This window comes from Salvelinus sp. IW2-2015, linkage group LG19 (assembly GCF_002910315.2).
Source record: "Salvelinus sp. IW2-2015 linkage group LG19, ASM291031v2, whole genome shotgun sequence".
NCBI lineage: Eukaryota > Metazoa > Chordata > Actinopteri > Salmoniformes > Salmonidae > Salvelinus > Salvelinus sp. IW2-2015.
In genome coordinates, this window is record NC_036859.1 from 10,678,926 (window position 1) to 10,692,952 (window position 14,027).

The following is a 14,027-nucleotide window of genomic DNA, read 5'->3' on the forward strand; positions in this document are numbered from 1 at the left end:
GTGCCACCAACCTTCTGTGTCAGGTCTATATCATTTTCTTACAAGCGTTTAAACATAGTGAATCTTTACAACAGATCTATAACTCTACCTGTGTAGGGCCTATCAGTATTTCTGATTAAGGAATGCCCAGAAATGAGTGTTTTACCCCGCGTGCACGGAGCAGAGGGCACGCGGTGCAGCAGTGACAGCTGGGGGGTGGCACGCCCCCTCAACGTTAAGGGGGGCCACGGGCATGGCGGTGAGACGGTGACACATTCAGAACACACTGTGAGCTTTGAGTTCCATCGACAGACGTCGTCCTGACGGAGCTGGGCAAAACATTTGAGACTGACATTGCGCGACGCGCTTCACATATCAACCACACCCCTTCTCTCCAATGCCAGACCCCTGTATGTATTTTTAGCAGTGATGTTCACTGTCAACTAATCTAACGGAAAGAACAGAAAAGAACACGCTCCAGCAAAGAAGAAGATAACTGGCGTTAAGGCCGTTGAACGTTTAGTCCACGGAAAGCATCAAGTGAAATGAATATTGAAAATAATCTACTGCTTTGCGCGTTGGTGATCTTTACCAGTTCATCGGAGATAAAGGGTAGGCCTAGGTGTCAACAGTGTGTCTGATGTGTTTAGAGTAGACAGCCCGCTGAGCAGAGCAATATTTTGTGCTCCACATTCAGTCTACCTTGTCATCGCAGTATGTTCTGATGACAGTAGGACAATCTGTCATCAGATGATCTGACAATCTAATGTAGGTTACATTTAGATGTAGCCTAATGTTACCTATTTTATTTGGCAGTGTTTATTGATTGGTTATACACTAGGACTGCATGTCAGTGCGGGTTATTATCAGTTTATTATAGTGAAGGAAGTTTCTATTGACATAATGGGCCTGTAGGAATACTCTTAGAATTTCTCAAACATATAATCAAGCATTATGTGTAGAACATAATGTGTGACCAGAGGTCACTCATCCCAAATTGTGTTGTTGACATTAATTACAGAACAACTTTCACTTCTGTTCATCAGCTGCATGTGTCACACAGTTACCCTGGAAACACATGCTGTAGGCCTAATGATATGATTTTCCTACTTATTTCCCAGTCATGTTTTTGTAATGTCTATTAGCTTCTTCATCTATTCACAACAAAATGAAACACCAGAACATTCTATTCCTACAGTGACATCATCATTCTTTTCTTGCAGGTCAGAGCATTTCTTTGCCCCATGTTGTCACCCCAGGCGCCCTCCAGCATGAGGGCGTGTCCACTGCATCCCCAGTCCTCCCATTGGTCAATGAAGATGAGGAGGAGCCAGAGCCAAGTCCTGCCAAACAGACCTCTCCAGACCAAGCGAATGGAGCCCCAACCAAACCAGCTTTTATTGACGGCGACAGGCTGCTTCAATCAGAGTCTGTTACAGATGCTGGTGACTGGGATGACATGGCTGTGACCAATCAGATGACCACGTCTCTGCCTGCACCTGCATACACAGTCAACACCGTTACCGCCACCCAAGACAACGCCACTCTCGCAGGTACAGTAACCCAAAGGATATTTGACTTCTATCAGAGACATTAAGCCTACCTATATTCCCCATGGTTACCCAGAGGTAGCTGGTACCAGTGGACTGTGTACAGTCTGAAAATAGAGAGCCCCAGTCTGCTAAAGCTGCTTGTTTGCAAACACAGAAGCTTGCCTCAGGCTCCAACCCACCGCCAGGCAGCATACCAGTGGTATAGAAAGTTGAGGGGTGTAGAGTGGGATGTGGCAACGTGATGTAGGAACTATCGCTTTACTGGACGGACAAATATAACTCTCTCTGTCGATGCTGAGCGTGTCTTCTGTGTCTGACACCTCTTCTGCCTGACACTGAAAAAACACACAATGTTACATAACAGCATCCACATTTCAGTCTCGCTCTATCCCACTCTCTCTCTCTTGCTCACATACTTGCTTTCTTTGTCTAATTCCTCTCCTTTTGATTTCAAATAATAAGTCGAGCCTCATTTAGGAGAATCAGGAATGATGGTACATGAAAAAAGGCTTGGCATTGCAGAACCTTTCTCTGTATCTTCCTTAGAGATGCTGTATGTGTACACTATGTAATACAGTTTATATACATAGTGTACAAAACATTAAGAACAGCTTCCTAATATTGGGTTCCGACCCACCTGCTTTGGCCATCAAAACAGCCTCAATTCGTAGAGGCATGTACTCTACAAGATGTCGAAAGCGTTCCACAGGGATGCTGGCCCTTGTTGACTCCAATGCTTCACACAGTTTTGTCAAGTTGGCTGGATGTCATTTTGGTGGTAGACCATTCTTGATACACACCGGAAACTGTTGAGCGTGAAAAACCCAGCAACGTTGCAGTTCTTGACACAAACCGGTGCACCCGGCACCTACTACCATTTCCCGTTCAAAGGTACTTAAATCTTTTGTCTTGCCCATTCAACCTCTGAATGGCACACATACACAATCCATATCACAATTCTCTCAAGGCTTACAAATCCTCCTTAACCTGTCTCCTCTTCCTTCATCTACACCGATTGACGTGGATTTAACAAGTGTCATCAATAAGTGATCTTAGCTTTCACCTGTATTCACCTGGTCAGTCTATGTCTTGCAAAGAGCAGGTGCTCTTCATGTTTAGTACACTCAACGTATAATACTGTTGTAATTCTATTTCTCTGGGACTTTCTCTCAGACAGTTCCTCCTCCTCGTCCCCTGTAAAGAGCACCTCCCCTGCAGGACTGCCCTCCACCCTAGGGGACACAACCTACCCTGTCCCTGCTGGAGGCCACCTCACCACCTCTACTCCTCCTGTTTTAGATACCACCCCACCTCCATCCCATCTTTTAACACCAATCCAGTCCTCTGTCCAACCCAGCACCCCAGCACTGACCCCTGCCCCAACCCAAACCCTCACCACGGAGCACCCCAAGACCTCCGCCCCAGTACATGTCCCTGCCGGCCCGCCTCACCAGGAGGTTCCATCAGAGCTCACCGTTGGAGATGAGGGTAAGGTGATAATTGACCAATTAACCGATCAACTAATTCACTGATTATCCAGATAGCAAATGACACAACAAATTAGCCAATGAATCAATCAAAGCATTTGACATTTTGTTTCAGACAAAGGGCCACACATCCACTCTTCTCTGGATCCTTTGCTGGCTAGCCTGGTCTCTATATTTATCATCACCACAGCCATAGTCTCTGTTGTCCTCTTCCTCAAATTCCGCCAACGGACCGACCATCCTGACTTCCACCGGCTGCAGGATCTGCCCATGGTGAGCATCCTCTACTGGACATGTTAGAGTCAGGTCTTCTATGGCATGTCATTTGATGTGGGATATATGATTTCGATGAATTTGAAGTGATATAGTGTTTTTCAACATTAACTCGTCCTAGTCTTGTCTTCCTGTCCAGGATGACTTGATGGAAGGCACACCACTTTCCAGATACACTTACACCTACTGATGACGGAAACCTCTCATCATCAACAGTCAACTTTACTTCTAGCCCAGCTACACAGCACACCCAATCGGCCACCGTTTAGGATCCTGGCAAAGCTTTTGACTGGACTGGAGGCCCTCGGCCAGCGCCCATGTTGTCTCACTATGATTCCCCCTGCTGAGCAGTTTCCAATTTGATTGTATTATGTTAACAATTAGAAGGCATTCAATACCCAATCAGGGGTTGCAGTATTAGGACATCAGAGGCTCAGTTTCGACATTAGGCCAATACCATCATTATTCCCTTTGAAGCTTTCAGACGTTTCATCTGCACAGAGGTCTGTTTTGTTCTTTGTAATGTACCCCCCCTCCCCTCCTTATACAGGTCATACACAGCACAGACCACTTTATTGTGTATTAGAAACCGTCACAGTGCCCTCTAGGGGATATCAGTGGAAGTGGAGTTCCCAAATGAGTTGGTAATGTATGAAGAAAATACAATGCCACATTTGATGTTGTTGCCAAGGACCATGATAGAGGGAAAATAGACAGGGAGTGAAAGATGCTTACTGTAGAGGGACCTTAGGTGATTTAAATGTTCACCAGTCTCCATGTTATGGGACTATTCTAATCCATGAACTGGCAAAACATTTTTTTAAATTTATCTAGGCAAGTCAGTTAAGAACAAATTCTTATTTACAATGACAGCCTAGGGTTAACTGCCTTGTTCAGGGGCAGAACGACAGATTTTTACCTTGTCAGAAAAGGAATTAGCTCCAGCAACCTTTCGGTTACTGGCCCAACGCTCTAACCACTAGGCTACCTGCCGCCCCATGAGTGAAGTATTCTTTCAAACCAGAATGCCTAGTGGGTTGTCTTAACAAGGGATTGAGTTTCTTGAAAAACACCCATCCTTGGTCTTACTTGCATGAGAGCCGGTAAAGATTCTGTAATTGTAACCCCAAAAAGGCAGGGTAGTCTAGTGGTTAGAGCGTTGGACTAGTAACCGAAAGGTTACAAGATTGAGGTAAAATCATCATTGAAAATAAGAATTTGTTCTTAACTGACTTGCCTAGTTAAATAAAGGTAAAATAAAAAAACATTTAACCAATGTACAGAAAGAAGTACATTTTTTAGGGGGTAGTGACAGAAAGGGGGTCCCCTCCAATAAGGGTGACTTGATTAAAAATCATATCTAGGCCTCCTGGGTGGGGCAGCGGTTTAATGCACTGCATCACAGTGCTAGAGGCATCACTACAGACCTGGGTTCGATCCCAGGCTGGATCTCAACCAGCTGTAATCAGGAGTCCCATAGGGCAGTGCACAATTGGCCCAGCGTTGTCTGGGTTGGGGGAGGGTTTGGCCAGGGGGGGCTTTACTTGGCTCCTTGTAGCAGGCTGGTCGCCTGCCGGTAGACTTCATCATCAGTTGAATGGTGTTTCCTCTGACACGTTGGTGTGGCTGGCTTTTGAGTAAAGCAGGCAGGTGTTAAGAAGCGCGGTTTGGCAGGTCATGTTTCGGAGGACGCATGACTCGACCTTCTCCCGAAATTGGGGTAAAAATATCTAAAGATAAAACATATCTACAAGGTTTGATCCAATTTCAAGACTTTACTTTGAGGTGAAATGTTGGGTTCACCAACAGTGCTCACACAATGGTGCTTTCACGTGAAAGTGATTGGTTAAGGAACTTTGTGAAACACAAATTATGAAAAATGTTAGTATTATCAAAATGTGAATGCAAAATGTACACTTACATATTTATTAACTATTCAGTTGATAGTTATGTCTCACAAAATGATCCTTTAGATTTGTAAATTGGAAATACTAAAATGCAGAAACAGAGCAATGTATGTCTCAGAACTATGAGGTTTTAAATGACATCTAGATTGAAAATGACATGTTTTGTCTTGCACTGCAACAAATCATATTTACAGTGTTTAAGTGTTTCACTTGTGATTTACCTGTAAGCGCCTAAAGTGATATAGGATGATATACAGTTGCAGAGTTAACTGTAAGAAATATGTTTTAAGGACTTTGTTTGATAATAAAACTGAAACCCTTGTAGCTGTGTGCTTTCGACTCTTCAGCAGATGAGTGATTCACAAGTTCAGAGAGTTATTGTATTGTTACTTAGTACAGTCCCCAGCCTTAATCCAAAGCTATTCAACAAATCAAGGACAGAAATTGCCTAATGGCTAAGGTAATAAAAGTGTGTTTTTTGTGCCTGCATGTAGACTTAGAGGTGGTGTGTGAACTTTGGACAACTTTGTAGCTCAAAACAATGAGGACAAACACATCCCTCACACACATTATTAACCTCTTGGCAACCTTTTTCTAATACACCTACACACATCTCACACACGCCCATAGATACCAGCATTAAAACACACATTTCACACATGGCCATGGATACCAGCATTAAAGTCCACGATAGAACCAAATAAAAATATTTAATATTTCCCATGGTCATTTTATTCATTATTATTTCATTAAGGATACAGTTTTGGCAAATATATGTATTAAAACATCACGCTCACAAAGAATAGGTTAATCAGCGTGGTGAAGCATGTGCCGCCTCTGTCGTTTGTTGCAGAAGGTTCTCTGGGCATGTCAGTGTTCAGTAGTGGGTCAGGGAGGAGTTGAGGTGGTGTAGTTATGGAATGAGGCACAAACAGCAGTGGTTGTCTGTTTCCACGTTTACTGAACTCTGTCTTTCTACATATGCCATACACATGTATGGATGCCCACAAGGGACATTCTACTACTATTAGATTGGGGTCAGATGGGGTTGCAGTACCTTACTGGGTAGCAGGAAGGGGAGCTGAGAACCTCATCCCCGGTCTCATCCCAGACCACACCCAGTCACCACAGCCCAACAGGGTTCTGCCAAAGTTGGCTACGATCAGCATCATGCCCAGCAGAGCAATGTTCCCGAACGCCCCGTGCATCCTTTTCTTAGGATCTGGAAGTATAACATAGAACAAAACCCTTGAGTAATGGCTGCCATATTGTTTTGTTTTAATCAACTATTGTATTATAAGCATATCTATCAGTTGTCTTACCTCCAGTGGAGTATCCGTATGCGTAGATCTCCCTGCTTATAACCCATGTCATTCCAAGACCACTGACTAGGCGCTGTAACACACAAGGCTCCCTGTTAGTATACTACAGAAGACTCTTAATGCCTTAAAACCCCCTCAAGTCGATGTCCGCGCCCCCGAGGAAATCTAGTTAGTATAATAATAAAAATCTCAATCAAAATGTGTCTGTTTAAGCATGGGCTGTATCTCAATCCAGCGCATTCGCCAATGGTGGTCTTCCACATCTGTGGTGGAAGGTAGCCGAGCTACAGCGGTGTTTGTTTGTCAGTCCATGAAACATCCCAAAAATCGGTCTTCTCACAAAAACATCTGTAGCGCCCCGAGGTTTGGCTAAAAAAAGTGTTAAATATAGGTGAAAACATTTTTACATCATTTTCTAATCTTTCTTATATCGCTCAGATATAGGACAGACACTTTAAAACTAACTTCTTTTTGATTACTTTTTTACTACTTGTTTTTACATGTATGAATTTGTATTCAATGTGTTTCTATGGGCTAATAGCAGTAAGGCCAAATTCAATGTTTCATCAAATGATCGTATTTTATGTTCTATTTTATACCTAAAGGGGTCCTAAAATTCCAAATCAAATAGCTAAATGACCCTTGGTATGACCATCGGAAAACCCCACTTTAGAGTCTTAAGGATTAATGAATGGGAATCAAATTTTGCAGAGACACAGATGAATGTGCTTCCGAATATACTTTGACTAATCAGCTGTACAGTCTGGCATGCACGGTATGTGAATCTAACATAGAGTAAATTAATAAATGGAAGTCAAATTACAGGACTATGCAGGCCACCGATGGTGAGACAGAAGAGGAAGGCAGGGTAGATCTCCAGGCTGTAAAGAAATAATAACTATTAGTGGACCTAATATCACAACAAGAAATGTTAACTTTGTGTGTGAAAACATCTCGTGTTCTCTCTGCTGACTCTGTCAGCTACTTACTACATGTACATACTGTAATGAAACAGCAGGGAGCAGGTCTCGAACCCGAGGTCCGGCGCGCTACCGACTGTGCCGCAAAAGCATGCTCGTGCGGCAGTCGATTTCCTCGCTTAGGTCGTTACACTACTCCCTCCTTTCAAAGAGCACGTCCTCGCGCTAGCTTGCAACTCTACGTCTTACAGGAACGCGCTCACCGGCCAAGCACACGCACTGTCGTGGATGCAAGTTCCGATCACTTCTGATGTAATGAATGAAATGTAATGAAACAGGCAGGGAAACAGGCAGGGAGCAGGTCTCGAACCCTCGACCTTATAGCCCGAGATCCGGCGCGCTATCGACTGTGCCGCAAAAGCAGAGTCGATTTCCGCGCTTATAAACCCGGGGTCGTTACAATACTATAGTATTACTACATACGTGTGCTGATGGGCCCGCTGGATGCAATTGAAGATATTTCCGGTTTCTGGGTCATCGCTGTACATCTGAGGGTACTGTCCAACAGAGAAGAGAAGATTAGGTAAACCATCCAGAGAGGTTTTCTTAGCAAACACACAGTAGGCCTACTAGTGAGGTTAGGATAACTGGGTCCTTCTTTAAGGCTGTAACTTGAGCCCAAATTGTTTCCTGGTCAGAGGAAGTCACATGGTAAGCCGTATCCATTTAGCTGTCCTGGGCCACTCACTTTGATCATGTACTTCTTGCGGGCTTTGCCAACTTTCACGGCGAGGTGGCCGATCATGACTATGCTGGCAACCCCAGTGAGAACGACAAACCCATATTCTTTAGACAGCACAACCATCCTGGCACTGATCTGCAAGAGGAAAATACATAGGTGAGTTGGTCTATCCCACTTTCACTGTAGATAAGATACTGGTTGAAAGTTCAATCCAATCAGGTAACAGATTAGTTAGTAGGCCCTATGTTTTAAAGGACATTACATGAAAGCTATTACACTGCCATGGAGCATAGGCTTCTATGCAAATATGAAATGTACTTATTCTGTATATTTGTAGCCTAATTTACGGCGTAACTAGGCTACTAAAAACCCTTTACCCATACCAAAGTTTTACCCCTTGATTCAACCTGGACGCAGGGGTAGACATAGTAAACATACATTCATAAAACAGATTAACCACCCAACTTTTTGCCTTAAGTAACTATACCAAACATAACATATCATACTATTTAAGAGTCCCAGATTTACGTTTACTATGTTACGTAGTATATGAGACCAGGCTGCTTGATTCGAAATATCGTCGATGTATGTGTAGTACATAAAAGTTACCAGGGAAAACATTAAATGCGCATATCGACGCATTTTCAACCGGGTAAATGCAGTTAAACTCGGTGCGCTAAAATCTCCCAAAATAAGGTCAAGCCAATGGAGAACTAGGAGTGCAGCATAATATCCAGCAACAACACATCATTTTGAATACTACTTAGCATTATATCCAGCAACAACACATCATTTTGAATACTACTTGTTAAATAAATTGTATTTACCTGTAAATGATGATCTGAATAATGCTCGCAAGTATTATTCCTGTCAGTAATCCTGTCTCGTCTGCTCCTGCATAGATGAGTCACATATTAACACACAGGAGAGGCGTGGCGCTTTCACTTAGTGGGGTAGAGTTCATGGACCATACCATAATATAGGTGGGGGAGTGTGAAACTTCCTAATGAGTTTAAACAGGGCTATATTTCAATCACAACCATAGAGATCCTATTAAAATACTAGAGAGGCTGGCATAAACCMTCAACGTTCCAGAATAGTATGAAAAGGGCAGCCTTTGTGGTAAGGGAGAAATCCAAATCAGTCTAAATGTTAGTAGAGGCATAGGTGATGAATTTACTGCTTTTAAGTAAGGAATGTGATATATCAGAAATTGTGTAATAGAATTTTAACCTACAACATCGYCATATAATTATGAATACAGTTTATATATGTTTTATTCACAAGTTCTGTATAAATATGCAGTACCAGTCAAAAGTTTGGACACACCTACTCATTCAAGGTTTTTATTTATTTTATTTTTTACTATTTTCTACATTGTACAATAATAGTGGACATCAAAACTATGAAATAACACATATGGAATCATGTAGTAACCAAACAAGTGTTAAAAAATCTAAATACATTTTATATTTTAGATTATTCAAAGTAAGCACACTCTTGGCATTCTCTCAACCAGCTTCATGAGGTAGTCACCTGGAATGCATTTCAATTAACAGGTGTGCCTTGTTAAAAGTAMATTTGTGGAATTTCTTTCCTTCTTAATGCGTTTGAGCCATCAGTTGTGTTGTGACAAGGTAGGRGTGGTATACAGAAGATAGCCCTATTTRGAAAATGTCCATTATGGCAAGAACACATCAAATAAGCAAACACAAATGACAGTCCATCATTACTTTAAAACATGAAGGTCAGTCAGTCTTGAAAATTTCAAGAACTTTGAAAGTTTCTACAAGTGCAGTCGCAAAAACCATCAAGTGCTATGATGAAACTGGCTCTCATGAGGACCGCCACAGGAAAGGAAGACCCAGAGTTACCTCTGCTGCAGAAGATACGTTCATTAGAGTTTTACCAGCCTCAGAAACTGCAGCCCAAATAAATGCTTCACAGTGTTCAAGTAACAGACACATTTCAACATCAACTGTTCAGAGGAGACTGCGTGAATCAGGCCTTCATGGTCAATTGCTGCAAAGAAACCACTACTAAAGGACACCAATAATAAGAAGAGACTTACTTGGGCCAAGAAACACGAGCAATGGACATTAGACCGGTGGAAATGTGTCCTTTGGTCAGTCCAAATTTGAGATTTTTGGTTCTAATCACTGTCTTTGTGAGATGCAGAGTAGGTGAACGGATGATCTCTGCATGTGTGGTTCCCACTGTGAAGCATGGAGGAGGAGTGTTGATGGTGTGGGGTGCTTTGCTGGGGACACGTGTCTGTGATTTATTTAGAATTTCAAGGCACACTAAACCAGCATGGCTTCCACATGCTGGCATCCCTCTGGCTTCCCATCTTGTTTTCAACAGGACAATGATCCAACACCTCCAGGCTGTGTAAGGGCTATGTAAGGGCTACCAAGAAAGAGTGATGGAGTGCTGCCTCAGATGACCTGGCCTCCACAATCACCCGACCTCAACCCAATTGAGATGGTTTGGGATGAGTTGGACCGCGGAGTGAAGGAAAAGCAGCCAACAAGTTCTCAGCATATGTGGGAACTCATTCAAGACTGTTGGAAAAGCATTTCATGAAGCTGGTTGAGAGAATGCCAAGAGTGTGCAAAGCTGTCATTAATTTGTTTAACACTTTTTTGCTACTACATGATTCTATATGTGTTATTTCATTTCTACATGTAGAAAATAGGTACAAATAAAGAAAACCCTTGAATGAGTAGGTGTGTCCAAACTTCTGACTGGTACTGATTGTCTGCATTGTTTATATGGAATGTTGACATATTGGCATTTAATTTGAAAAATKTCCACTTAAACTGGCTACCTATCTAGCTAATCAACATAGCCTACTGTGCAGATCATCTTAAAATTCTTTGTTTTACACAATATCTCATCACACCACTGGGTGACCATGGATGACCAACTCTCTGACCAAAATGCTGACATGTTATACTGTGATAAGACCTTTCATGTCCATTTTAGTATTCTAATTCCTAATTTTATGCTTAATTATTCTCAATATAAAATGTAAACAACTGAATGCATACATTCAATGTGCATTCTATCTGTTGATCAAAGGAAATGGAATCCTGTTTTACAAGAGGTAGTGATTTAACAATACTACCACACTAGATGGCACTATATTCTCAGTAAACAGCAGCCAAAGTACACTTTCTGAACGGCAGAAGCTTTGAGACTGGTCTCAAAGAAAGGATTGTGACTATCCCCTTATGAGAAGTGTGAATAAATACACAAATATTTTTGATGCCTCTTTGTTCTTTTTGAAGCAGGGACATACACTACCGTTGAAAAGTTTGGGGTCACTTAGAAATGTCCTTGTTTTTGAAAGAAAAGCTAATTTTTTTGTCCATTAAAATCACATCAAATTGATCAGAAATACAGTGTAGACATTGTTAATGTTGTAAATGACTATTGTAGCTGTAAACGGCTGATTTTTAATGGAATATCTACATAGGCATACAGAGGCCCATTATCAGCAWCCATCACCCCTGTGTTGCAATGGCACGTTGTGTTAGCTAATCCAAGTTCATCATTTTTATCAAGGCTAATTGATCATTAGAAAACCCTTTTGCAATTATGTTAGCACAACTTTCAACAAAACGATTTTGTGGTAAGTTGATGTATTTTATTATTAAAAAAAAAAAGTTGTAGATATATTCCAATGAAGTTAGATCTATATATGTTTTTAAAATATACAAGTAGGAAAGCCTTAAGATAAATAATCCACTTGTTTAGACAAAAACATGTAGATACTTTTTGAGTAAAGTAATAATATGTTGCATGAGTGTTTTGTGGGCAACTCGCCCCCCTACTAGGCCCCTGGGGGCTAGTTACCCCTTTATGGTTATGAATGTGTTTCTATTTGTCATTTAGACAATGACGGGCACCGTTAGCGCTAGTTAATGCTTACTTGCTAGCTAGCAACTTCACTAGCAGTAAATGCTAGCCAGCTAGCTAGTTAGCATAARCTGCTAGGAGGGCTAGCTAGCAACCTTATTACCAGATTGTCTGAGGTAAAATACATTAAAAAGATAACATAACTTAATTGCAGTTGTAAATGTTTCCACTAGTGACTGATAGCTTCACAGTTAATGTTACTTTATAGCCTTTTAGCTATTTTACACAGCATTTTATGTCATATAGCTAGATTACTAGCTACGTTTTTAAGAAAGAGCTTTTCAATTGGCTTCTCTCAGGTGGGGACTAGATTAGGTGTGAGCAGTGGAGGTGGGCCCCAATTTTACTGGGGATGGTTTTATTTGTGAAGTATTTACAAATTAGAATTGTGCAATAGCAGAGCATAAGAGAGTTGCCACATCAATGTTACACTGAATTCATTAGTTAAGTCATTGTTATTAAATGTTATATTCCATTCCAATGAATAGWTTTTTTTCTTCCTTTAACTAGGCAAGTCAGTTAAGAACAAATTCTTATTTACAATGACGGCCTATACCGGACGGCGCAGGGCCAATTGTGCGACTCCCTATGGGACTCCCAATCACGGCCAGTTGTTATACAGCCTGGATTCGAACCAGGGTGTCTGTAGGGACACCTCTAGCACTGAGGTGCGGTGCCTTAGAAAGCTGTGCCACTCAGGAGCCCAAATATAAACAACTATTGAAAACCTTTTGCTTCTGAATGTTATTTTAAAGACCGCTGGGATTTAAAATCTTGCATTACTCAAATAATATTTAGTGCAATTGTACATAATTGATTGTATAGAAAAGGAACAACAAAGAAAATGAATGTGCAGGTGAGTTAAAAAGAGGGACTTTACATCAAATCTCCTCATAGTGCGGATATTAATGGTGACATGTGCAACACCATTTCCCCCCATATTTTATTTAAATAATTAAAACAAGACAAATAGACTTAGCTTTTAAGTATGACTTACTAAAGAATTTCTAAATAAAACAGATGAAATGGATTTGAACCCTATGCCATAACCTTAAACCCTATGCCATTTACCCCACGGGGGGTTATAGTTACCCCAGTACTTTAAAAAACGCCCCGTTTCTAAAAACAACATTTCATGAAATAACTAAAGGGTCAACTGTAGCCATTTATTTCCCTTTATAGTTTATTCACCTGAGAATGACCTTCATCCACATACCAATTTTTTCCAAATGTTGCTTTTTTGTGTCAGCAATTAGACATTGCGCTTAGAAGGGCTAGTTACCCCCAGAAACCTATTTTTTTTGTTGCGCTTTGACTCTGAGAAAAGCGCTTTACAAATGTAATGAATTATTATTATTATTACACTGAGATAAGTAGAGTATTATGTTGGGTCATTATAGTGTCACAATTGACTACAACTTGGGCATTTTATTTCTAGAAAGCTTTGTGTACATTGGTAGAATTAGGTAACCTCTTCTAGTTTGTGTGACAGCTTGACTCCAGTTGTTTATTCTTTCTTGAGCTCCTCTCTCTCCCCACACACTCAATGCAACGCGTGAGCAGTGAGCACACCAAACCGACCACCTTCTCATTCGTGGCTCAGTTTCAGAGAAGGCAGTCACTCCATCCACCACGCTTGCAGGATACCAAAATACCATTATAACACTTGGCTACGACGCGCCAATGAACTCTCCTGCATAGTGAGTTCAAATGGCAGTTTGTTACGCAAAAATGATTGATACTGGAGGAAAAATGTTCTAATCGACCAAATCGAATACCAGAGAATTGGAACTGAGAGGAGAGCTCGGGCGTCTTGAGTCCTGCATACCCACTATAATGAATACGCGCGAAAACCCAAACGTGAGGCGACTCTCAGAATGAACTACAATGACAACTTGCGAGGACAAGTGGCCAACAACA

General features: G+C 41.5%; 2 protein-coding genes across 3 annotated transcripts; one reads left to right on the forward strand and one right to left on the reverse strand.

Moving 5' to 3' along the window:
• The first annotated feature begins 241 nt into the window (after positions 1-241).
• On the forward strand, positions 242-5,523 carry LOC111978994 (putative uncharacterized protein DDB_G0290521). Of its 2 annotated transcripts, none has more exons than XM_024009257.2 (5): positions 242-591; positions 1,203-1,532; positions 2,706-3,020; positions 3,135-3,292; positions 3,414-5,523. In XM_024009257.2, exons 1-5 carry the CDS (start codon positions 525-527, stop codon positions 3,480-3,482), a joined length of 939 nt encoding a protein of 312 aa, XP_023865025.1. In that variant the 5' UTR covers positions 242-524; the 3' UTR covers positions 3,483-5,523. The 2 variants fall into 2 exon arrangements, with proteins under 2 accessions (XP_023865025.1, XP_023865026.1); XM_024009258.2 differs by having other exon boundaries at positions 244-591; positions 3,432-5,523.
• Positions 5,524-5,908: 385 nt separating this feature from the next.
• Positions 5,909-8,306, reverse strand: LOC111979654 (glutathione S-transferase 3, mitochondrial). Its single transcript, XM_024010270.2, has 5 exons — positions 8,190-8,306; positions 7,925-7,998; positions 7,345-7,402; positions 6,522-6,594; positions 5,909-6,421 (listed from the first exon to the last, which is right to left on the reverse strand). The coding sequence occupies exons 1-5, from the start codon at positions 8,304-8,306 to the stop codon at positions 6,258-6,260; spliced, it is 486 nt and encodes a 161-aa protein (XP_023866038.1). The 3' UTR covers positions 5,909-6,257.
• Between the last annotated feature and the right edge of the window lie 5,721 nt (positions 8,307-14,027).